Source organism: Aythya ferina (genome assembly GCF_964211825.1).
Source record: "Aythya ferina genome assembly, chromosome: 3".
Taxonomy (NCBI): Eukaryota; Metazoa; Chordata; class Aves; order Anseriformes; family Anatidae; genus Aythya; species Aythya ferina.
Genome location: NC_140298.1, coordinates 62595283 through 62622500, shown reverse-complemented (window position 1 = coordinate 62622500; position 27218 = coordinate 62595283). Strand labels below are relative to the sequence as shown.

At 35.5% G+C, this 27218-nt stretch overlaps 1 protein-coding gene across 4 annotated transcripts in view; it reads left to right on the top strand.

The window, feature by feature from the left end:
- MAP3K7 (mitogen-activated protein kinase kinase kinase 7) overlaps positions 1 to 27218 on the top strand; it is a 48788-nt gene that overhangs the window by 15695 nt on the left and 5875 nt on the right. The window contains exons 6-14 of one of the 4 annotated variants that reach the window (XM_084513320.1): positions 1103 to 1227; positions 4988 to 5116; positions 7275 to 7405; positions 7819 to 7900; positions 9081 to 9232; positions 9852 to 10011; positions 12590 to 12670; positions 19810 to 19874; positions 26175 to 26283. In XM_084513320.1, the coding sequence (XP_084369446.1) occupies positions 1103 to 1227; positions 4988 to 5116; positions 7275 to 7405; positions 7819 to 7900; positions 9081 to 9232; positions 9852 to 10011; positions 12590 to 12670; positions 19810 to 19874; positions 26175 to 26283 (1034 nt within the window). Of the gene's footprint in view, positions 1 to 1102; positions 1228 to 4987; positions 5117 to 7274; positions 7406 to 7818; positions 7901 to 9080; positions 9233 to 9851; positions 10012 to 12589; positions 12671 to 19806; positions 19875 to 26174; positions 26284 to 27218 lie in introns of all 4 variants that reach the window. The other 3 variants (XM_084513319.1, XM_084513321.1, XM_084513322.1) reach the window with 3 other exon arrangements.

The following is a 27218-nucleotide window of genomic DNA, read 5'->3' as shown; positions in this document are numbered from 1 at the left end:
ATATTTCTTTTTTTTCTTAAAATTTGACTAGAAGATCATTTCTGATAATCTCATTGTATTTGACACAAATGCCTTTAATTGATACTAAATGTATTGGATGTACTGTATTCTAAATGAAAGCTGTGCCTTTGAAACTACAGTCACAGAGGGATGGTGCATGGTTCAGGAAACAAACTAATCACTTTAAACCGAAAGTGGAAAAATGTCCTGCTCCTGCCTTCCCTCAAAGAAGAGGATTTTGATAGGGACAGGTCTCCTAATCAAAGTCATTTAAATTGTCCCAGTTTTATGTGGGGTTGTGCTGTTCATTAAGAGAACATTAGGTGGGGGATGGCTTGGTTGGTTTTAATATTGTATTTAATCTGATATCATTGTATATAATCTGTCATGCTTCTCTATTGCCTTCCTCCAGCTCATTTCACTGCCCCTAGCCAGAATCTCTCAACACTTTTCACCAAAACAAAAACAAATATATTTCTATCCAGTCAGTCTGTTGATTGGATTCATCTGACAGCTTCAGATCTGGTACTACAGGTTCAGTGTAGACAGAGATTTGCAGAATCACTTTTGGTAGTAGCCAGCAGCTTTACCAGATAAAACTAATGTGAAGTGACACTTTGAATCTTGAATTCTGCCTTGTATCCCCACTTTTGATTTAGAGAGCTGTTAAAATGTAGCTTCAAGTTCTTTCATTTAAATAGCTACATTGACTGATATTAATGGGAGTCTTGGTCATCATTCTTATGCCAAAATTGTTAAAGTACTTGTTTTTCACTCTGTGGCATCTGAAAGACTAATTTTGTCAATATATGCTTAATGGATTGCTATGCCTAAAGATATATATTTAAAATCTTTTAAAATCTGACATACAGAAATAAGAATACATTACAATATGTATTAGATTTTTTTTAACTATTTTGTACACTTAGATTAGGCATAAGTGACCTTACCTATTTCTCAAATTATAAAACAAAAGCATTGAGAAGCACAGCCTTTTAGATATTCAACTAGATTAGAATGATAGTTGTTGGGATAAAAATTCAGTGTTTTATTACCAGACTATTTCATCCTGCAATTACTTTTTTTTTTTTTCCCTTGACAGTTTGCTCTTGGTAGCTGGGGGGACAGTTCTAAAAATCTGTGATTTTGGTACAGCCTGTGATATTCAAACACACATGACCAACAATAAGGGAAGTGCTGCATGGATGGCACCTGAAGTTTTTGAAGGTAACAATAATTATGGTGTTGTTATGCATTCTTTCTAGGGACGCAATTTTGAATTTATTTGTGTAGGAAATAAGAACACCATTTAGTTTATACTTCTATTTCAATCAGCATATTAAAGTTTGAAACAGCTGAAAAACTCTTGGTAGAAGTCTAACTTTTATTTTAAAATCTGTATACTGCCAAATAATTATGCAGAGTTTCAAAGAGCAGCACCAAACAGACTATCATGGTACCATTAAATAGTTAATTATGTGAATACATGGGGCTTTTATTTGTGTCATTTCCAAGGCTTATATAAGGGATACCTTCAGATAGCTGCTGTTTCTTATTTTATAACTACATAAAACATACCCAGAGGGCTGTTTCGCTGGGATTGTGCTGTTTCTGAGATTTGTAAGTAATTTCAAACTCTTCTGACATTTAAATATGCTGTCATTACTTTCATTCCCTATTCTGATCAGCTTTTATCTTTAGAATTTGCCTGTTAGTGTCTCTAAATTGAACATAATTGCCTTCATTTTCAACCCTCCACTTTATTGTAACTCCATCTTTGTCTGGTTTTCTTCATGTTTCTTTCCTAGTTTTGCTCGTCTCTAGAGGTTTGATGTACTTCCTCTTGCCTGCATACTTGTTATTAACAGTTAATTTAGTTAAGTAAGAAAGTAAGCTATTTCTTAAGCTGGAGAAGACAGATGACAGATGATAATTAGATAGGTATAATTGTTTTATGATTATTAGAGAAATAATACAATCATTGTTAGATTGCAAATTAAACACATTTTACCCAGACAATACCTTAAATTATTGTGATTAGCGCAGAGGGGTCTGGAGGCATCATCTTCCTATTTTAGGAAGCAGGTGTCCTGCTTTGCTAGATTTTGCAAGTGCCTCTGGTGCAGTGGTTTCCAAATTTGTGGATCCAAGTGGCTGTTTTTCTTTTACTGTCCTTATACTAGAGAGAAGCGGCAAATTATATATATAATACATAGTTAACAATTCTTGAAGGTGCTTCCTTCTGAGCACCACCTTTGAAGCTTTTGTTTTGAAGGTACCTTATATTTCTTAATGTTACTCAGAGGACCCACCTAAAGATGATTTCACTTTGGTGCCTAAAAATTTTCCACTATATCACTTTATATCAGGGAACCTACAGTATTTCTTTAGCTAGGAATGTTTCATTTCTTAACACTTGTTTATTATTAAATAAAATTGTATACATTACAGATGTTTTATTCTTTTATAAGTAATCAACTACATAATCAGTGTTTAAGCTAGATTTTTTTTTGAGTGAAAAAAAATAATCTAAAACAGATTTTGAAATAAACGCATTGTAGTAGGGATTTACAGTGCTTATCCTAATTCCTGTTATATGAATGCAACAAGGCAGAACAAAGAAATCTTATATTGCAGATTTATTGCTGGATGGCAGCAAAAGCCTTCGGTTTACATTTGGCTTTATGTACTTTTTTTTTTTTTTCTGAAAGCTTTTACTGATAATGCCACAACCCTTCATACAAGAATATGTAAAAAGGGAAGACAAAGGAATCTAGTAACTTTTGTGTTGCAGCATATCAAATTACTCTTGAGGCAGCGATTAAGAACTACTAAAATTATGTCCAAATCATTAAACTTGTTTGCTTATACTACTGCATCAGAAATCAACAAAATAAACACTGATATTATTTTAGTGTTTTTTAGAACTGTGTTTTAGATGAGAACTGTAAAGGCACAAGACGTATCTCTTGTAGATGTCAGTGATCATTGAAGTAATGCTCTAATATTATGAGTTTTCCCCAGTTTTAAATATTAGGCCACCTAGACCTTGTAACAGATCAAACAGTCTAAATGAAAATAATGTCATTTAGATCAGGATAACGTGAAAGAGAGCAAGTACTCTAATCTCTGCACTCCCTTCACTCCCTTTACAAGAAACTGTTTTAAAATGCTTTGGGATAATTGGATACATTGAAGACTGATAGTATATATCTGTTATCCCGCCTCTGTTACATAATGAAACACTATAAAATGATCTCTCTGTAAGATACTGGTTTTAGACTATCGCTTCAGAATTACTTCTCAGCCACAGAATAAAATTTCTGTGCTTAAACAGGAGAATAGCATTACTTCCCTGTCATGGGCTGTCTGTCTCCCACTGCATACCACATGGGATCTTTGCTTGGTCTTAATGAAGGAGCAACTTTTTTCTGCTTTAGAAAGCTGTCTCCACTGAAATGTGACTTCATCTGATCTTCAGATCTGGCAGAGACAAGGAGCCTGAAAGTTGTCCCTTTCTTCTTGCCACGCAGAGGTTTTGACATAGGAGAGGGGAGCTAAGCTCCTTACTGCATTGCTCCACACAGCAGTATTAAGGCTCCTCTTTCTGGGATCCAATCTTGCGATGGCTAGGGAGAATGACCAGCAAAAGTGGAGTGGCTAAGACAGGGTTGATTGTGTAGATGAAAGTGCTGTGGCTGCACAGGTACAAAGACTGCCATTGTTAACAGCTACCCAGCTACCTTTTGGGGAAAAAAAAAAAAAAAAAAAAAAAAAAAGCTGACTGATGAAGCTAATGTTGTTATTATTGCTACTGTCCCCTTCGGTAACTTTTAAATTCATTTGCCACATTTGAAGATGTCAAGTTCTTGTGAGTTTTGTAAAATCAGTAACCATGAGAAGTTCAAATTAGTTGTGCTGCTTAGAGAGGACTTCTGGTTGCATGGCTGCAGCCTGTTTGTTCTGTTTGGCTCCCAGATCAGTTCTTACACACCGACCAGTCTGAGAGCATGCTGCTTTCCTTGCACAGTTTGTCAGAAGTCTGCAGACCAGAAGAGGATGGCTCATAGGTAGTGTAGAGCCTGTTGCAACTGGGTGTTATAAAATAGGTATCCACAGGAGACTGGAATTCATCAATTCTACTGTTTATGAAATGATTTGTTTCAATGATGCTCTCTGATTATGTATTAGCAACAAAACCAAAAATCTTGGCCATTCAATGCCAGTTTTGATCCTTGCTCAAAGACATGTGAGAAAATCCCTATCACTTATATTTATTCACATACTATTACATCCTTCACGTTTCTTTTGTTATTTGTATGAGGTAGGGTTACAGAGCATACAGCCTTCCTTTGTAGCCTATGAACATTCTTATTTGTTATTCTATATCAACTATATGTCTTCTGCACCTGTAACAGGAAGCTTAGAAATATTCAAGTTGTGATCAAAACTTAATTTAAATAACGACATGACAAAAAGAGTAAAAATGATAAACAGGGAAAATAAGATGGTGAAAAATTGGGGAATCCGCTGATTTGTTCATATGGTAACATTGGTTCTGCCAAAGACCTTTAATTAAGAGCAATGGATATGGCAGAGATTTTTATTGGCTGACATGTGACTAATGTGGAAGAAGCAAGTTCAACAGCCATATTTACATGAAGCAAAAATAATCAGTTAAGTTCTAAATTCAAGAGATCTTTGAAACTTAACAAATAGCGTATGATATTATATAACAAAACTGACATTTTATAATTTCGGGGTGAAAAGGACTGATTTCAAGAGAGGCGTTCTTAATGATCAGTCATGATATCAGTCTTAAGTTAGCAGCTAAAGCAGTTCTAAACAGCTTTAGATTTATTTTTATTTTCTTCGGGAAAAATATGAGGTAAAAAAAAGCATATAGAGCTGTTTTTCATCTCAAATTTTACTTACTTTTAGTGTGTTATATATAAAACAGACAGATTATATTGCTGATTTCTTTCAGGTAGCAATTACAGTGAAAAATGTGACGTTTTCAGTTGGGGTATTATTCTCTGGGAGGTAATCACCCGTAGGAAACCTTTTGATGAGATTGGTGGTCCAGCTTTCCGCATAATGTGGGCAGTTCACAATGGTGAGTTGAAAACGTTTAACTGCGTTTCAAGTTGTATATTTGACCTATAAATTTGCTAAACATTCTTCAGTGTGCAGCTTTAAATTATTAGTTTTTCAGTTTTATGTTTCATTAAGTAAGCACTTTTTGTCATAAAGATTTAATATTAAGACACTGGCACTTTTGTATCAGTTCTGGTTTTTGTGTTATTTGGCTGCTGCAAAGTTTGCATTAAAGAGTGGTGTCCCTCAGGGGTTTGTCTTGGGACAGGTACTGTTAATATCTTTATATATAGACAATGGGATCAAGTGCACCTTCAGCAAGTTTGCAGATGACACCAAGCTGAGTGTTGCAGTCAATACAACAGAAGGAAGGGATGCCATCCAAAGGGACCTGGACAAGCTAGACAAGTGGGCCCACATGAACCTAATGAGGTTCAACAAGTCCAAGTGCAAGTTGCTGTACCTGGGTCGAGACAATCCCAGACATGAGGACAGACGGGGAAGAGAACTCACTGAGAACAACACTGCAGAGAAGGACTTGGTGTTTCTGGTGGACAAGAAGCTTGACATGAGCCAGCAGTGCGTGCTTGAAGCCCAGAAGGCCAACTTCATCCTGGGCTGCAGCAACAGAGGGGTGGCCAGCAGGTGGAGGGAGGTGATTGTGCCCCTCTGCTCTGCCCTTGTGAGGACCCAATTGGAGTGCTGCATCCAGGTCTGGGGCCCCCAGCACAAGAAGGATGTGGATCTGTTAGGGAGGGTCCAGAAGAAGGTCATGAAGATGATCAGAGGGCTGGGGTACCTCTCGTATGAAGAAAGGCTGAGAGAGCTGGGAATGTTCGTAGAATATCCTGAGTTAGAAGGGATCCACAAAGATCATTGGATCTAACTGGCTCTGCACAGGACCACCCAAAAATCAGACCATGTGTCTGAGAGCATTGTCCAAATGTTCCTTGAACTCCAACAGGCAGAGTGCCGTGACCTGGGCAGCCTGTTCTAGTGCCTATCCACCCTCTCAGTGAAGAACCTTTTCCTAATGTTGAGACAATAATGTTCCTAATAATGTTCAGCCTGAAGAAGAGAAGGCTCCTCAATATAGCCTTTCACTACTAAAAAGGGACTTACAATAAAGATAGTGATAGTACAAAAAAGATAGTGATAGTACAAGGGAGAACAGTTTTAAACTAAAAGAGGGGAGATTTAGATTAGGTGTTGGGAGGAAGTTCTTTGCTCACAGGGTGGTGAGGCACTGGCAGAGGTTGCCCAGAGAAGCTGTGGATGCCCCATCCCTGAAAGTGTTCACGGCCAGGTTGGATGGGGCCTTGGTCAACCTGATCTAGTGGGTGGCATCCCTGGCTATGGCAGGGGGTTGGAACTAGGTGATCTTCAAGGTCCCTTCCAAACGAAGCTATTCTATGATTTCCTGCTACATATAATTACAAATGAAATAATGAACAAACAAGGGAGAAAAGCTATGGCTAATACATCTTTAAATACTGACTGCTTTCTTTGCAAAATGTCGCTACATCTCATGTGTTAAACACAACTGGATGTCTATTAATTGTACTTGCTGAAATAATAAAAAGGGTAGAAATTGGAACCAAAACCAGATGAATAGATTATATTTTACTTCAAGTGTAGTATATAATTGAAAATGTGCAGAGTCTGTGGAAAAAGTCATCCAAAATTAATGCTTCTGTCAAACTTACTAATGCTTACTAATTTTTCAGGAAATTCTTATGAGCAAAAGCAGCCTCAAAAGTCTTTTTTTTTTTTTTTTGGTGAGTTCAGCATTAAGAATCAAAGGCTTTCTAGCTTGGACTAGAGCTTTACTCTTCAGAAAGCTGTAATATATTAATTTGTCACTTTAATTACCACTGCAATACATTGTATTTGGTCAGTCAGTGAATTTATTCAAACCGCTATTGAAGGAAAAGTTTTCTGTTTTATTTCTTGTTTGTATGTACCTGTAACTTGTATGTGGTGCAAGCAAGTGAACTTTTGTTGTCAGTTCTTTGTTTGAAAGTCAGAAAATCCAGTACGAGCCAGTTCCATCAGACTACAACTAACTATATGTTTTCTTCTATTTATTTAGCAAAGTATCAGACAGAGGTTATTCATTGTCAGTCTTCTTACAGTCTCTGCTTAACGAATCGTTGTTTTTCTAATTTCAATTATAGGTACTCGGCCACCACTGATCAAAAACTTACCTAAACCAATTGAGAGTTTAATGACCCGTTGTTGGTCCAAGGATCCCTCACAACGACCTTCCATGGAGGAAATTGTTAAAATAATGACACACTTGATGCGGGTATAACACTTTTCTAGTATCTTAATCATTTCTTAGCCTGTTTGGAAGTTGAATTACAACAGGTATGCCTTTTAACTCACTTTAAAGGCAGGCTCGTGTGTTCTCTCTCCTTCTTTTTTTGATTATAAAGAAAAATTATTATGGTAAAAGAGAAAGAGAGTTATTTCTTTCCTTATTGGAGGTGTATAGTATTTCATTTATAACAAATATGTGGAAATTAATAATAGGAGTCATAGATGCATTTTAATGCAATACTTAAAATAATTGGATTTACTTCTATATAAATTCTTATAATCATGTATAACATATGATTTATTATGTTTATGAATTATTTCACGAAGTACTGTTTGAATTATTTTAAAGCAATTCTAATTGCTTTTTACTATTATTAACATACTGCTTTTTTTCCACAGTACTTTCCAGGAGCTGATGAACCTCTGCAGTATCCTTGCCAGTATTCAGATGAAGGCCAAAGCAACTCTGCCACTAGTACAGGTACAGTTGTATAAATAAAAGAAAAGAACACCATAAAGCAATGCAGGTGGATTATAGAGCACACTTTTATGTTGATTTGGTATGTTGATTTTAATTTGATTTCGAAAGGTAACCTTTCAAAAATCCTAAGCATTGGCAGAAATCTATTTTTTAAGACTTTGTACCACATCATATTTATATTGTTCTCAGATAAATAGTTTTGCTGAAGCATACAGGTCATTTTAATGGAAAATAAGCATGTAATAAAAGCTAGCTCAGAATGTCCAAGTTTAAGGTCTCCTTTTTGTTTCCCTGAAGATTGCTAGCAATTGATACTTCCAGTCATGTGTAATGTGTAGGAGCTGACATAAATTTTTGACTGTTCTGGAAAGCTGTGCCTGCTTTCAGTTATGATCCCTACAGTTTAAACTTGTAGTTGTTTAGGCAGCTGCAGTAAGTACATAAGTTTAAAGAAACACAAGGAAATCACCAGAAAGGGGAGTAGAACAAAATGTAAGCTAGGCTTTCAAGTAGTTCTGGCCCCAGAGAAATCCTTTTACTAATAGAAAATAAAGATTGTTCAGTGTTCAGTCCTCTGATTTTATAGAATACAGTTTTTCCACGTCAGTAGTTATTAATATAAAGTGTCTTCACCTTTCGCTGCTTGATTTGTTTGTTTCCTATCTCCAAAATACTGTTATTTTGAATGAAGTTTCACTGGCTACTTTGCAACTCAGCGACCTGCAAATTACATTATAAAATCTTTTCAGCCATAGCATTTTACTGACTTTATCTTGTGTTCTCCACCCTTCAGCATATGATTTTAAGATATGATTTATTACCCTACGTTACAAATAAATATTGCCTGTTACTTTTCAGGTATTTGTGCTCCTCTGTAGTAAACGATGGACCTTGCCACGAGTTGTGAATGATGTTGCTGGTTGTGTTGTTAATTTACCATCTACTCTAATTTCAGAGCAAGCTAAAGACTGACCTCAAATGTCATTGTAGTACTTAGTTGTATGTTCTTTCTTCCACCTACTCCATTTTACTTCTTTTATTTGTGGATCTGTTGCAGTCTTGCTTTTTGTTAAAAGCTTTCAAAAGAGTTGCTCTACAGCACAATTTAGCTGCTGAGAATGTTTGAAGAAATGCACATTAGCATTTTTAATGTAAATTTGACCTTATTGCTGATTTCTAGGTTCGTTCATGGACATCACTTCTACAAACACAAGTAACAAGAGTGATGCTAACATGGAACCAGGTGACTTCCAAGGAGCTTCTACCAATGACACTATTAAACGTTTGGAATCAAAATTGGCACAGCAAATGAAAAATACAGCCAAGCAGCCGGTAAGCAAACGTCTCCAGTTTTGAGCCATAATAGAAATGGACAAAGATGGACAAAAGTGTTGCAATGCTATAAAGCATCAGTGGCTATTCTTTCAAATATAATACAAAATTGGAGTCAGTTACTTACAGGAAAGAGCATGAAAAGGGATGGAAGACTACTGAATGATTCCAAAAATATAAACTGGAAGGCACTAATAAGGTATCTCCAATGAAATCAAAAAACAGTTCATTTAAGGGGATTCATTAGGTTAAAAAATATGTATATTTGCATGTCATTGCCTGAAGTTAGAACCAGAAGTTTAGTGTGACATTTATGCTAATTTTGAAAACACTATTTTATTTCAAATGGGATGGAAAAATACCAATATTATCTTGTGACAACATTGTGCTAATTCTCCTCAGTTTGAATGCAACTAAAGTTAATTATTTTGAAAGAGCCAAGATGCAAGATATTTGATTCTTAAATGACAGTATTTTTTTTTTTAATATTTTCTAAAATTTTGACTTGTTTTTAAAATCTATGTTATAGAAATTATTTTAACCTACATAATGATTATATCATGGAAGGGCTTCTGCAGAATTTTTTTCTTTCTCTTTAAAAATATAACTATTGAAACAGGGTGAACCTGGCCGTTTGAGTTTACCCCCATCTCGTGGGAGCAGTGTGGAGAGCTTGTCAGATGTTCGTGGGCGACCACAGTCAGCCCTTGTTTCAGGAGAAGCAAAAAGGATGAGTGCTGACATGTCTGAAATAGAAGCAAGAATACCTTCTACCACAGGTAAAATTATGTTTGGGAGACAGAGTAAGGAATTGGTAAGAAGAAAATAAGTAGGATTTTTTTAGGACAGTCTTAGAGAAGGTTAATAAAATTAGCCATATGAACATATTCAACTTTTCACATAGTCTTTACTGTCCTTATTGTCCTTTATTAGTTGTGGGGGAAAGTTACTTCATTCACTGTTGTACGTTCAACTGCCAGACAGGCTGAGTACTTTAATTACGTATTTTTAATGTCAGGGAAGAGATTACTGTTGTCGAATTAGACTTTCACCTTTCTAAAATCATTGAGACTTGTAAATATCAGTCTAGTTCCAAATGCACAAGCTTTATCCTTTGCATCTGAAATAATGTTTTTCCATCTCATTCCATCACAATTATTTCTAAAATAACATTTTCTTAAAGGTTATTCCTCTAGTACTTAAAAATGAAGAGGTAGGTTTGAAATTCAGCATTTTCCCAAATAACTTAAAATTCACTTTAACATATCTCAAAAAGATAAACATTTTATTCATCAGATGAACAAAGCATTGATATCTTTTGTTTCAGAAATAGTAATAAATAGCTTCAGATGCTTTATTTCAGGTAGCTATAAACTGTTGTATCTAAATCCTTGAATCCTTGAGTGAATTAGATTTTATGTGCAAGTATAAACACTTAATTTTATGGTGAAAGTAATCTTAGTTCTTCCCAAAAGACTGAGTTAATAAAAATGTGTGAAGCCATAGCATTTTATTGACTTTATCTTGTGTTCTCCACCCTTCACTTTCTTGTCTGTTTTCTTCATCAAGGATATTGTTTGTTAATCTATGCAAGTTTTAAGTTTCATATCTGGAATTTTTTTATTTAAATCTGTGGTTATATACCATAATCAGACAAAATTACTTTGGTTAGTCCAGAGTTATGTAGTTGATCTTGTATTTCTCTACCAATCTGATAATTAATCAAAGAACTGTAAGTAGTAAGGAAATATGCATTATATCCTGATTCTTCTGCACCACAATGATTTTACTATTGTTCTTTGTTATATTATGATTATTCCAGGATCTTGTTTTACTAAATACTGAAGATACTCATAGGTTAATATTATCTTGCCCTATATACTTCTTACTTCTATGTTCTTATTTTAAAGACTTATTCCAAGATTTGTCTTTTGTATTGTTAGCCTTTGACTGAATGATTGTGCAACACTTCTCACCCTGAGTATCTCTAAAGGTCCCCTAACACAGGCGGCAGCTGTGTACTTACCTGATAATAATAATATGCGTTTTTATTTTAAAATGTCAGGACTCACTTTAGTCACTGACACTCTAAAGTCAATGTAAAGTTTTGACATTAGTGAAGATAACTCTGGCCTTCCTTTTGTGTGAGTTTTTAATTTTCCTGGTTTGTCTTCCTTAAGTACATTGTTTTGAATAGTAATCATTATTTCAAAACATTTTAAGTTTTTTGTTGTTGCTGTCATTGTGACTGTAAGGTTTCTTCTTCTTGAAACAAAAGAATACATTGAATATAGTAGAGTTTGGGGTGGGTTATTTATTTATTTTTTTAATTACTTCATGCAGTACTAGAAATCAGGTCAAGCCCGTCTGACCATACCTTTTTAAAAAAGAGCTGAAATGGCATTGTATGATTTTTTGCTTTGTTTTTTAACCTTGTTATCTCTATGACAGAAATAATGTTGTGACTTGGGGAAAAAAAATGTGACTGGGTGAGAATTGGGCTGTTGTTGAGAGTAAATAGTCAAGATTTTTTTAATTTTCTTGTTCCATTTATTGCTAGATTAAGTGTTTAGAGTAAATCACATCATACACGACAGTATTCTATGTTAAGTTTTAGATAAACATGCTGCAACATTCTACCTTTGGGAGCTGTATTTAGACTTTTCACTAAATGGAAACTTTATCTGTAGGTACTGAAGCAGCAGAATAATAATTAAGAAAACAAATTTTACCCCAAAGCATAGTATGTTTCTTGAACATCATTCAGAAATGAAAAGGTTGGTAGTGGTATCCAGTTTTCAAAACAAAAAATCTTCACTCAAAGGGCAGGAATGTTTGTGCAATGTAGTAACAATAAGCATATTTTTCAGAGACAGGTTAGGTTTGCTCTAACAGGAGGTGGTTCAAAGAAACAGAAGTATCCGACTTTTAATCTTGTTTATAAAATAGCTTATGCCCAGCACTAAAGAGGAAGTGCTACATAAGTTCAGGCAATCAAGAATTTGTTCTGAATATACAGGTGATCTGAAATAATTTACTTTGTTCTCTGTTTGGATAATCACATTTGGTTTTCCCTTCTTGTTGCCATGCTGCTTTCTGTGTTTGACTTTTGTGTTGCTAACTATAACTAATTACACGGTGTTGTATTGATGGCTAGTTCTGCGTTTTTGCTTTTTAACAGTTGCTTTACTATGTGTAAGCATGAGTGAAAGGCAATGCAGTTTATTCTGCATGAAATATTTTTGCATGAACTACAGTTTAACAAAGTTTATGAAAAATGCAATATTACAAATTTAATAATTTTGCTATTGCCATTTTAGTGTTTTGCATGTGTATTGTGTATGTGTATTTTTTCAGCCTATTCCAAGCCTAAACGAGGCCATCGTAAAACTGCTTCATTTGGCAACATTCTGGATGTCCCTGAGATCATCATACCAGGTATCGCAGACCAGGTGATCGGGTCAATTGGTTAAGATGCTGGAATAATGATCAGACTGCTTAGAAAATACTTCTTGCTCCAGCTGCTCTAGGACAGACCTAGAAATAGCCCAATGTGGGTGTTTTTTTTAATGTCTCTCTAAAGAGGAGCATGATCTTTTTAGTACTAACTTCTATCAGTAAAGGTTTTGATCTTCTAGTCTAACTTATTTTTGCTAGTAGAGGACTTTTTACTTTTATGATCCTGATGTTAGATTCTCATTAAGTTCTGCCTAGTTCTGTTCTATAACTACAGTACATCATTTGGCAAAGACAGGCATCAGTTGAAAAATTCCTGTCTGGATAATTTATGTTGCCCTGATCTTTGTAGTGTTTGCGCAACCACTTTAATCTAATCAAATATTAGTAGAGCAAAAGACTTAAATACACTATGTAGAGAACTCCAAATCTGTATAACTCATGTGATTAAACAAGATTAAAGCTTGATCTGTGGAATTTTTATATTTGACTACAGTTTTCCAGAGCTAAAATGTGTTTGCATGAGGTATTTCTGTTGTGTTGAAGATAAACTAAAATTATTAAGACAAGCTTCTGACAGGAAGAGGATCAGGATAATCCTCACCGTAGCTGGTAATTTCTGTTGGTACCTTAATGAATAATTCTCATCTATCTCAACTTTATATTTAGTTAGAAATATATCTTTTTCATTCCCATCTTTTATTTTTTCCCAGTCCAAGTGGTTCATTTTATACTTCTTAAAGCCTAAAAATAATTACAATCAATCCCAAACTGTGATAGGTATACCCTTAGTGGTACACAAGCTGTTTTAAAGTGATCTGTCAGGAGATGCAAATAAAGAGAGTCACTAAAAACTGTGAACCCCTACTCTAAATTTTTGTCATCTGAGGAGGTTTCCTTATAAATGTTGAGGGGTTTTGGTATTTTAAAGTTGAGTGCAAAAGATAGAGTTCTATACAAAAGTTTCAAATAACTTAATGGAAGCTTACGTGAAAAATACAGAATGTTAAAATGTAGCTTCCAAGGAAAAATAGAACAGTCAGTGAAAATAAAAGCTATTCAGCACTGAGACTAACAAATGATCCAGAAAGCTTATTAGGTTTCCACTGTAATTTTCAGACAATCCTGGCCTTCTGTGGTATAAAAGAAATCTTTAGAGCACGGAAAAAGGAGGTGAAGCAATATTCTGAAAGGATCTGTCAAGTTTCGCAGTGTCAATAAGTGATGGGAGTTCAGCAAACATGCTCTAAAAGTTTATTGGGCACCTGTCGTCTGCATGTACTGTCTGTCTGCAGCAGCACATAAGGCTTCAAAAAAAAACTTTGAAACTTTTAGAGAAGAATAATTAAAAGGTCAGTGAAAACATATCATATGGCTTTCCCAAAATAGATTGTGCCAAACATATCAGATACCTTTTTGAGGTTTTACTTATTTAGGAAAAGGAAGTCATTTAGATGCCCTTCACCTGGACTATTTTAGTTGAACTTGTCAAGATGGGCATTCTAACAGGAGTTTGAAACAGATACAAGAGAAATAACCTTTTGGAGCAAGCGTAGGAATGAATTTTCTCAAAATTCACTCATAAGGCATTTAATAAGTCTTAAATGAACAATAAAGTGTTAACAGTAAATTTTGTTATCAAGAGTGATTATTAATAAAGAGGAATATTTGAGTATCACATAGGATGAATTGTGTTGTGATTGGGGGGGCAGATGGGGACACAGAAACAGGATAAAATTCAGGGTGATACACTGTGTGTGAAGTATTCGTAAAGGAAAAAAAAAAAAAAAAAAAAACAATGCTTACAGTTCCTTTTGAGTGTTATATTTCCAAGAGAGACTAAAAAGCACTAATGCTATTTTACAGGCCCTTGTTAAGGTCTGATCTCTGAGGAATTCGATGTAGTATACTGAGCAGCCAGAATAGTGTATTGAGCTGTAAAAGAAACATGTGAACTCTGAAATAATAGCAAGAAAAGCTACTTGGATCGTTTGAAAAGTATGAAGAAGAAAGTGGAAGAGCATGGCTGTTCTAGCCCACAGAACGAAAGCTGAGAAATGAGTAGTTTATTTCCTGTAGACAGATCTGCAGCTAAAGACTGGGAAGAGAAGTGTTTAAGCTAAAAGACACAGTACTGGCACTAAGAAAAAAGGTGTAAATATGCAAATAAGTCTGGGCTGTGTAATAAAAGATGTCTCTTAGTCAGTACAGCTTCCCAGGAAGAACTGCAGGGCCAGGAAAAGAAGAACATGTCCCTACTATTAAAGCAGAGCTTAATTGTTATGTGATGTGAAAATGACCAGCTTCCTAATAAACTAACTATATTTGTCTGTATCCTCAAGGCAGTGTCTCAAAAGCATGTTGCTCTATTTTTCTTCTTAAGACAATGTATGGTGGCCTATTTCTCACCTCATTCCTTTCCTTACTCTTTCATGGCTATCATGTCTTAGCACACTTTTCCCCTTCCAGTCATACTTCCAAGCTCTCCAAACTGGCACCTCTGTCTGGATCCCACCCCATTATGTTCCTTAGCACTTCTGCCACGTACCCGGCACGTCCGTCCGTGGGAAGAGCGAGTGCTGACACTGTCCGTGCTGCTGCCTGAGCTTCTGCTGAGCAGCTGCTTCCCGCAGAGGGGAGGGCACCAGGCAGGCAGGCATGTTACCGTGAGTCAGCTGCTTTGGGGCTGGGCTATTTTAGAAGCATGAGTACTACATCTGCTGTCGCTGGGGTTTTTTTGTAATGGGCTTTGCCATGGCCAATTTTCATCCATGAACTAATTATGCTACCAAGGTTATAAAATACAGATTTTTATCAGTTGATGGCAAGCTGTTTGCAGAAGTGGAAATTTTTAATATGCATTTGCTCTTGTTTCTAAATACTTCCAAGTAAGTATAAACAGAAATTATTTTGATTCAAGATCCTATTTTTGTTCCTAGTTTACAAAACTTAAAAACTGAAAAATGGATCAGCGAGTTCCATTTTAGTGCGACAGCTTGGCAAATGAATTTTCAGTGGTGGTAGACTGTAGCCAAATAGCCAGGTGAAGTATCCGTTTCCTTCCCTTTAGTGTATACATAATATGTAGTATAGTACAGATAATATGCACCTATATTTTTATTATTTTTTCATACGCATATATGAGAAATAAAAATCCTAGTAAGTACAAAAGGCTTAAATAGCTATGTGTGTAAAAGAAAAAAAATTTATATAGTTTTTAATATGATGGAGAAAAATAATCAGAACACCTTTTGGATACAAACCAGTCAAGCAGCATCTAGCAAAAATTCTTTAAAGTTTGCCTTTTCTTCACTGGCAAACAGCTCATGCATATCGCATGAATGCGTTTGGCTTTTTAATTTTGTCATCTAAAACTGTACCACAGCATTGAAGTATTTTTATAGCATTGGCACTGCATAAGTGACTACTCAGGATAGACACATTTTGTTGAATATCTTTAGAATAGGAATCATAGAAATCAGATACTTTAATCTGTAATTTCTACATCTACCTCAAAGCCAGTATAAGCCAGAAATCCTCCCCAGATCACTTAATTCTTCTGGAATCCCAATCAAAGTTTTAACTTTAAATTGTCTTCTAAATCTATTACATTTCTAATCATCCTGTACTGTAAGGGAGGTTTGGTTCTTGTAGGGAAAGCTCTTGAGAGTATGGTGTATGAATAAGTTTGGGAGAACATGATCAGGGAGGAACTAAGAGAAGGATCCTCAAGCACTAAATTGAAAAGGAAAGGAGCAGGAGAGGGAGTCTGAATGAGAAAACAGGCGAGATGAAAGAAGAGGGAGAGTGTTTGTACTTTGGCTGCAGATCTACAAACAAAATACTGTTGCCTTAAAGAGAAGAGAACAAGCAGCATGTGTTTGTGAAAGTGTAAAAGGAGAAAGCAAGTATCTGCTATAGGGCAGGGAGAAGCGTGTGTAGCTGCTTTGGATATTTGAGGGATGATCAAAAGCCTTAGCAGGAAGCTGTAATTGGTTTCGCTAGAGTATGTGGAGCAGCTCGTGCTAGAAATTTTTTGTATGTTTTGAATTATATTTCAGAAACAAACAACAGTGTGTGAAACTTTTTTGAGGCCAAGGAAATATGTTGGTAAGGAGAGATTAATGAGAATCGTGAGGCGGGTAGGAGGGAGTAAGCTGATGGAAGAGAAGATGGAGTGAAGTGAAAATGAGGAAGATGACATAAAGGAAAGGAGGGAGGAGCTGGAGGAAGAAACGGGAAAATGCAGATAGAACAAAGGAAGTGAGAAGAGAATGTATACTTAACCAGTGCAAATCTTTTGTTGTGAGCAACTTTTATATGAAATGCTTTGTGGCATGAAACTAATTTGAGAATGATTGCTTTATTTTCTTTTGATTTTGTTGACTACTTGGTAATTCAGCAATTAATGCTACTTTCCTCTGAGCATTGTTTTGCTCTTTCTTCTTCCCTGTTCTTACTCCCCTCAGTTTTTTCACTTTCATTTTGCCCTTTTAGCTGATATATCCATAAGTTATTAAACTTGGATATTCCAATAATTGTAGCTCTCATCTGCAAGCTATGCATATTAAGAAAACCTGAAAGCATAAATCCCCAGGTACTGTTTGGAACTTCTAGAACTATGTTACTGTAATCGCTTGAACCATGAATGCCATATCGTTGTTTGGATCAATTTCTCTTTTAGTATAAATAATTAAATTAAGGTCTTTCAACGTTTCAGGTGGTGATGAGGCGTTTGGAGCTTTTTCACTAAAGCTTTCAAAACAGATGTGTAATTGAGCGCTCATTGATTTCTAATCTTAAAGTCCTGTAAACTGTTAAAATACTGAGGTGGTACATCATATTAGCTTCTGCACATTTACAAAATAGTTTTTATAATGAGGAAAAATTAGGAGTTTTAAATGAATGTAGAGGTAAAATATTAAAATTGAGAAAGGAACGCATAGAGAAGTGGAAGTGATAATTTTAAATAAAAGCTATATGTTATGTAGTGTACTCTTCAACTGAATTTATCTTGAATCTGGAGCAATAAGTATTTGTTGATTTGTAGTCTGTTTCTGCTTTGTCTAAGCTATTTGCCAGATGTCTGCAGTAGTTACACTAATTAAAATGGCATTGCCTAGTAGAGCTTGCTCTTCCCTCATGCTACTAACTTGGAGATATTTCATTTAAAGGTATTCATTTATTGCAACACAGTAGTTTTGGCCCCTCTCCCCCCATCCCAAAGCATTTTCTTTTCTTTCACCCCACCCTGATTATTTTAACTTTTTGGCAGCCATGATCTAATGTTTCAGCAACACATGTGCGGGGTTCTTTAAATTCACAAATGTTGCTAATCTGAAATGAGAATTTCAGATATTTTTGCAAGCTTATTTCAGCTGAGCTAATTTTAGAACAGTGTTGTTGAATGAAACGTGCACATAATTTTGTGTCAGTCATGGGTGGATCATCCGTATCTTGAGTATTGAGATCAGCTGTGCCAGACAGATGAACTATCTACAGTACCTAATTCTATAAAATTAATAAACATGTTTCTAAATGGTCAGCTAGTGGAAAAAGTTCACTACAAGTGAACAAGTTCAAAAATTTGACGTAGATTTGTCATTCACTTCATCCCTAGTATCTTCATGGTAAAGTATTAAGCATAATATAGTCATTGATGCTTAGGTAAGTATATACTGTCTTTGAATTTCAGAAGCAAAAGGTCAAGACCTCAAAAAAAGTTGCAATTAAAATTCATTTGTAGTCAGGGTAAAGAATATAGTCCTTTTCTGGAATTCTTGATTTTTCGAATAAGTTTGTTTCTCATAGTATTTCTTAGAAATTTTATATTCTAAAATATCATTACAAATTGGTGAAGTGACACTGAGAATTTGGTACAGCTGCTTTGTGGTAACGTGTTCCTATATGTGATAGTACCTATATTTAAGAATTATTAACAGTGATTTATGAATTATTAAATTGATACCTTAAATGTATTGATTCATATTGCATAGATAGTCTTACGTTTTTGTTGTAACTGTTGCGAATCAAAATACTTAAGATAGTCTGTGAAGTAATACTGAAATGATGTTGAATAAATATCTAAAAGGTTTAAAACAAATAGACCCCTGGTACAGGACTTTGAGTGAATTGGGTTGGCTGCAGAGTGCGTGGTTGATGGGTTAGGGGCTGCCGCTGCTGTAGTACATGTTTGAGATGCTACCCTCTAGTAGAAAAGTTACGTAATGCAGATCTAAGACCAAGAATTTTGAGCATTGTCAGCTGTTACTCAGGACGTTTTGGTGTTTCCTTTTGGACAGCTGACCTGCTCTCAAGAGACAATATAAACAATCACAGTAATAAAAATCAAAGTAGTTAGGGAGATTCCGTTGCATAATCTCTTTTATTTTTAAGGAGACTTTGTTTCCTGGAAATGCCTTTGATTGAGTGTCAGTGTTAAAATTTAAACTGTTTTATGTAGCTGTCACAAGTAGATAATTGCTAACAGGTGGAAGGAGAAGAGGAAAAGATTACAGCATTGTGCTCAGGAGGTTGATAGCAAGATGTGATTTAGCTGAACCAGTCCCCTTTTCACACTTTTCAGAGCATGAGAATAGGGCATAGTTTCCTTTCTCTGAAGGAGAGAAAGAGCTTTCACTTTGCCCAGAAGGAAGCACATTTGCTTCTTGGTTTTAGCGAGGGAACCAAAACACAGGCAGAAGTCCTTGCTATGTTACTTGAGCATACCAAAGAGCAACAGGTTAAAGCTGGCAGCGTGTTATCTTCGCAGTCTAGCTTTTAGAAATCCCCATAACGTAACGCACTCGAAATAGATGTCGTCATCAGCTCCTGCCCCGAGTCCTAAGCCTGTTCAAATACATGTGACAGAAGATGGTGGAGTGGAGTGCAGCAGCAATTCATGTGGTAGGAGTGGTTATTGTATTGGGGGGATACTTTTTGTTGACAGGCCAGCATGTTTTGAGTTAAAATTCTGCAGCTGTCTCTCTCTCCCCCTCTCTCCCTTTCTCTCTGTGGATTTGTACAAATTCCAAGCTCCTCTGCAACAGTCGCACCCTTCTTATTTTGTTCTGAATAGATTTCACTGTTTTGTTTTTGTTTTGTTGTTTTTTTCCCAGCAGGAAACGGACAGCAGAGGCGCAGATCCATTCAAGATCTTACTGTTGCTGGAACAGAGTCCAGTCAGGTAATGTCTCTCATCTCTTCTTTATCTTTCAGTGAAGTTGATGCTGTATCTGTACAGGGAAACTGGTCTGGAAATCTCTACCTTCGATACTTCTGTAGAAATCATGTGGAAGCTTGACAGAATGCAGTGCCATTTATTGCATTTAAATCCAATACCATGAGGATAATCTATGAATGAGCTCTAGATGACCAATGATTTTGATATAGCTCGTACAGTATTTATCATTTTTTATGTACAAATAGTTCATGTGTACTACTCAATTTGACTCAGGGCAGATGTTATACAGGAAAGCCTTTACCTCTTTTTATGTAGAAAACAACTGAAATAACTACTTACGGTTGCCTGAAGCAGTTATACATACATTAGACTCACTTCTTGCATTTTTTTTTTTTTTTTAAAGTTCATTAATATTATAAGCATATTTTTTAATGAATCTCCGAGCCCCAACCAGTAACTCGGAGTAGTATCTTTCCATTTCTTGTGAAAGTTCTATAGGAAGGTGTTATCACACCGTTTTTTGGTGTTTTTTTTTTTTTTTTTTTTTTAACATAACTATCTCAATAAGACATTTTATAATTTCATATCTGGTATTGTAAATGCCATGGTAACAGACAGTGTTATACTATATATAAGTGAAAATATACTAAGAACATCTTAAATGAGAAAAGTACAGCTGATGCTTCATTCAGATGTGTTCATTTTGTGTTTTAATTGCTACCGTGTCTGTTTCAGTAATTCAGAAAGGATACTTCATCACTAGTGTGAATTTGCAATTTTGATGTTCCTATTATTGTTTGTATGTTGGGAAAGTGGGAGCTTAGCATATTCATCAGGTTAATCAAGTTTCCGTATTAAACAACATACTGCAATAATCTAAAATAGGTGGTAACTTTAGGGGGTGATCAACTTTAAGGGCGATCAACATTTGATCCTTCTTTAATTCTGTAGAGTGTGAAAGCCACAGAAACCTCATAAATCACCCAGATATTATTAGTAGAGTTTACTACTAACTTACTAAGATAGAATTTGAATCTATTAGAAAATAATAGAATGAATCTTAAATACATGTTAATATCTTCAGAGAAAGCAGGTGTTCTATAAAGAAATGAATCTGCAAAATTTAGTAAAGAAATTGATTAGCCTATTTGGTTAACAGTAGAACAAAAATTATGGAAGGCTTGGGGGAAAAAAAAATGAAGTGATAGTGCAACATTTATACCAAATTGCACTGATTTGGTGTATGAATGTTTTTAATTATAATTTTTGTTTAAGGTTTTTTGTTTTGTTAATTTTAATGAATGGTTAATATTTGAAAACATAGAATTTCCAGTTTACTTCAAATACTAGTAGCTTTTTTAAAACGTTTCTTTGAAAGCTATTCTACTGCTTTTGTAGCTGTTCTAGCTAAATTGCCCTTGTGGCCAGGAGGGTACAAAAAAGTTTTGTTTGCCTCCCCAGTTTCTGATGAGGGTCTATAGAGGTACCAGAATCACATTTTGCTTTCTTCCTTCTGATAGCGTGTATATTGGAAATATAAATGGAAGAATTAAAATTACCTTCTTTTATTTTGCACTTCTTGGAAATGTTATGATAAGGCATGGAAAACATAAAATTTTAACAGGCAAGAAAAATGCACTTTGGAAGAAATTTATTTATATGGACAGTGCATAATACATTTTCACCTTTTTCTGGTGTGAGAAGAGAAAGCACTGGTTTCAGCAGCCTTTTCTAACTTCTAATATACATAGATACGCATATTAATATTCAATTGGGAAACAAGAAAACAAGCACAATGTAGTTTGAGCAGAAGACCTAAAAGTATTCTTTTTAGGTTTCTATAGCTTTAGACTTCACTGCCTTGAATTCTTAATAAAATCTTCAACTGCGATGTGTATAAGCAGTCTACAAGCCAAAGCAGAAAACACATCTGTAACTAGTGTAGCTCTGGTCAGTTTATAGCATCTCCCCATATGCACATACCATATATAGGTTATCCTTTCTAACATGAAAATCCCTTTCCCCCTCCCTCTCTTCATTGCAAACATCCTTCTTCCCTGCATTCCATTCTCTCTTACACCCACCCTTTGGCGTAGCCTTCATTGAGCTGCCACAGCACTGTGTGCTTCCACTCCCGCACCCAGGCCTTTTAAGTCCTTGTCCTGCTCAAAATTTTGCTGTAGCGCTGCTTTTTTATTATGACAAGGATTTAAAACCATTTGACTGAGAACACTGTAAGGCTGATCAGAAATCTTCTTACTAAACTTATCTTTTTTTCTGGAAATTGCCAACATGTCAATAGAAAATAATTGTGATGTTTTTTGCTTTGTTCATATCAGGAAGGTTTTTCCAACTTGGAGTGGATTTTTTTTAAGGTGGAGGAAAACAGTGTACTTAATAACAAATATACCAGAGTTTCTGGTGCTTGCCTGACAAGGGTAGACCAGGACTCCCTGCCTAGCTTCTGATCTGTTCTAATCTAACCTTGTGAGTTTCCTGATTGTTCTTTCTGTGTAGTGCCAGAAGAATTCTTTGTGTGGTTTATATGGTGATGAATACTTTTGTGTGTGTGTGTGTGTGTGTGTGTGTGTGTGTTCAGAGACTTAAGACATTTTCTAGTAATGGTCTTACTGATGCTACCAAAATCAGCAGACAGTAGCAATGCTTTGCAGTTGATTTTAGTACTCAGCTTATCCTTTTACATTGAGAGCTTAGGTAGGAAAATATACCACACCAAAGCTTTTCAGTCGTTGGACCAGCTACTGGAGGGGCTCGCTGTTGAGATCACATGTATTAAGCCCTGTTCTTCACAGGACTTGATGAAAGTCTTTTGCTCTAGTACTTGCTGACCTTAGACTCAACTCCAAGTGACACGAGCAGTGCTAGTGTAATCTTCTGACAGTCAGATGTCCATTCCCATTTGTTTCTGTACATGTATTGTGATGGTCCACTCATGTTTGCATGTAATCTTTTTTTTCCCCACTGACTTGATTCCTCTGCCTTTCCATTTGCCTGTACATGCACTTTAAAAACCCCTTAGGATTTATGCGGTGCCTGTCCATTACCAGTACTGCTCTTACCTAAACATCTTTGTAACACAGAAATAGATGTGCAGACTCTGAGCTGCAGCCATAAAAAGCTTTGGGAGGCTAGATTGAACACAACGAATCTGCTATTTATACACGATTGAGTCTTCATTGCAAAATTTGGCATTTTACACAGGTAGATTTAGGAATTTATTTGACATAATCATTAAAGATTATGCAATAAGATATCAGTAAGATATCCATGTCCTCGTCTACCTGTTTTTATTGGGTCATATTGGTATATATCATCCTTTATAATGCCATCATAATAGCAGAAATACTTCTTTTTAACGTTTTTTAACTGTCACTGGGCCTCTCTACTTTCAGTTTACTTTGAAGTGGAAAAAATGAATGTGTTAAAGAAAAGCGTGTACTGTATTAAACAGTTGAGAGGCAAGGTTTGAGTATGCATGCCCGCATGCAAGTTAAGTGTGAGAATTCATGGGATCTGAAACCATACAGATGAATCATTCTGCCCATGAGATTGTGCAATTGGTCACAGAGGCACTTTTCTTTCTCCCCTTTCACAGGGAGACAGAATCCGCAGATGATGAGGAGAAAGGGCTGGTGCCACTGATTTTTTTTTTAAATTTGTTTGCCTGTTTAATTTAAACACAGAAAAAATCATGCTGTTCTGGGAAGGGGGGTTATTCCTTAGAGCACGTCAGCTTTCCAAAATGCTAAGCCTTTGAGAAATGGAAACTAAGAAGCTAAGAACACAGTGCAGGTTTGGCCACCTGGCAAAGATGATTTGAGAGTAACCTTACAAAAAGTATGTTTTTCATACTGTGATACCTGGAGGAGGCAACAATGGCAAGATATCCATGAAGAGATGACAGAAACTGGTTGCTGAAAAGCGGTCACTGGCTTACCTGTCAGCAAGGCTGGTGTCAGGGAAGGTGGCTGTGGTCTAGTGCACCACCAGGAGAGCTGAAGTATCTCACTCAGCACACTCAACCACAGTAATCTAACAGCTATTCAGTTTGGGGAACTTCCCTTGGATTTTGTGATGCTTTTAAAATGTACCCCAGATAGGAATCCTTCACTTCTGTCTCTAGTAATTTCATCTAAACAGTGTTATCACAGAAGTGGTTTTACTGTGCTGATGGACCAAAGCAATCTGGTACAGCAAGCAACCCTGTATAGCATGGTTTGCTAGAGTTACCCTAAGTTACCCTAGCTAGAGCATTTCCTGGGACCCCCTTGCTGTCAACTACATACTCAACAGTTCTTTTTGCTTTAAGGACTTAAACCCCATTAAAAATGCTTGCTCTATCTTATGATGTTTATTTATCATTCATGTCTGAGCACACTGACGGTAAACAGTAAGCTAGGCCACTTAAACCTTCATAATGTCAACAGAGACTTCAACACAAAAGATATTTCAAAATATCTGATTTAGTAATCCTGGTAATATCATCCCGTTGGATTATTTCTACAATACTTCCTGGCTACTAACATAAAATGGTCAATAAAAAAATTAAGCTACTCCTCTTCATGTTGCTTGCAGTGGCTCTGTCAAAGAAGGAATACAAGGCTAATGGATAAATTTCAGTCCCAGTTTGGCAATTTCTTTGTTCTTACAGAGTTTCATGTCACTTTGTATTTATGAATGTATTTCCCTTGATAAGGCAGAAAGCACTCACATATGAGTTTCCTCAGCATGTGAAGACTGAAATCATTTGAGAAACATAGATAGCTTAAGCAAATATGTAAGGGAACTTCAAAAAAATCATTTTTAATAACTGTTGGTACTAAAGCTCTGTACTTTGTTTGGAAACATTTTTCCATTGCATAAGCAAGCAAGACTGAAGCGTTCAGTGTTGGCACAGGGACAGCGTTAACTGCTGCAAAATAAGGTTTGCATTTTAAACAATTTTTAAAGCTCTGAGAAGGTAATAATTGAGCCATGTTTCTGACTTCCCTGTTTTACCCAGTAGAGTTAAATTATTGCTGTTTTAAAGATGTTTCATTTTAGAAAGTATGGGCATTTGCTGTTATAGGTCTCGTGTGTGCAGTCTAATAGTGTGTTTTCCTAGCCTCTTAAACTGAAGCAATTACCGGAGAAACATATTGTAATGCAGTTGAAATAATGGGTATTTCAGTGTGTAGGATCTTACTACTCTTTGGATTGATGCTTGACTGAAATCCTGGCTTTTAAAATTAAATTAAGATACGATATTTGGAAATCAGGGTCATAAAGAAATACAGCTTCCAGGTAATGTATATTTGAGTAGTTCTTTTTTTAAAAAATAGGGACATTTAGCTAATAATTTCATAGAAAGCACCCCATATTGAAAATAATTGTCTTTTGAATAGCATCTTTTCTTTTGACTTTTTTTACTGTAAAACATGGTGGGGTCTATACTTTTAAGTCCTTTACTGTGTTACTTTTATGTCTGTGAGAAGATGTATGGCATACAATAATTTATATTGTAAATAAGTATTCTGAAACAGAAGCTGGATAGAATAATGAAGTCAGTATTAGATCTTCTGTGCTTTGATAAGGAAAAGAATTTAAGTAGTAAAGTACTCCTTCAGTGTAAAGGAGGTTCCTACAGAATTTTGTTTTAGTTTTCAATTTGCTTTGAGTGATAATTTCCACATTTTTTAATTTCTTCATTTTAATCAGTTAATTGAGTGTTCTAATTGATTGTTTTGTTAAAATACCTCTTCATATTTTCTGAGGATGGATTGTATAACCTCCGACTTAACGTAACCACAATAAATACTGTAGATTAATACAATGCAGTCTAGTGCAGTTAATAAGGTATATTCTTTTTGTTGAATGTAGTTCCATTCATTGGCTAAATATCAGAAATAAAACATTATTCCTTCCTTATTTTATGGAGCTGATAGATTACATTGAACGGTATTGTGAAAATTACTAGGTGTGTAGCAGTGTGCTTTTTATATAAAGATTTTGAATGCATTGTTCAACAGTGCTTTTTATTATGCTGAATAGCAGAATTATATCCATTTCTTTTTCTACAGCAAAGATGAAGTAAAGATGGGGGTGAAATTGCTGCAATGCATACAAGGTTTATAAAGCTATCTGGAAAGCTTTCAGGAAGAAAAGTTTGCAGGGAGTATTTGGGAGGAATATCGTTTTTTTCACATTGTTTTTTTCATTTTAATACTGTTTTGTAAAATGAACATTTTGAAAAAAAAAATATGTTAACTTTCCTTGTCATTCTGTTTTGCTGTATCTTTTCAGGAGAGTAGAAACAGCAGTAGATCATCTAGTCCTAGTGTGAGAATGATCACTACCTCGGGACCAACCTCTGAAAAGCCAACTCGTAATCCATGGACACCTGATGATGCAGGTAATCCTTTGTTCATTAGTTAACCTTTTACATTTAAAAATAAATAAATATTTGATAGGGTATGTACCTAGATATAGAGAAAATGAGGCAAAGTGTCATCCCATTTTAATGCTGCTTAGGTTAAATCATTACATCATTGCTTTGTTTCCAACAGTGGCTTTAAAAACATTTTATATTGGTAATGTTAAGTTACCTAAGCTTGTAAGAGTTTTGTTTGTCACAAAGTGTTGTATGTGTGCAGTGCTGCTACTATTTAAGAGAGCACCAGTTTTTGTCTGTAAAGTGTCGTTGGAGAGGGAAGGGAGTAGTCATCTTTGTGGCATTTTAGTGTTGTGCATTTGTATTATGAATGCACAGATAAAGCTTTCATTGCCCTGATTTCTGGAATGAAGTGCTACTTAGGTAAGTATCAGCTGGCATACATTAATTCTTTATCTGTGTGTTGTAATTTTGCTTATGCAGAATGTGTATGTGCACACAAAGTTACCGGTCTTAAACGTATAAACATGTGTCTACAGAAATGTAAATACTTCTACTAAAATACTTCTAAGATACTAAGATACTTCTAAAAGCATCACTGTTGTTCTGTTACAGATTATGATTGAGTAAACATAATTTAATAGCTGAATTCAGTCTTAAAAGTCATAATGCACACCATTATGAAATGGACCGATACTGGACTGCATATAAATAATGGATCCCCACAAATTCCTTTTTAGAACATAAGAATTACATTTTCATTACCAGAATGTATACGGTAAATCTTAGACTTAATCTCAAGTGGGTATTTCATAGTGCCTTAAATTCTGAAATCTTTTGCTTGTAATCCATTTCATCTTTAACTGATCAGATTCTGTCATTCTTTTCCTGTAACCAACTGCAAAATGGAAACTCACATATGGACTGATTTTGTGCCAGCATATATATATCCATAT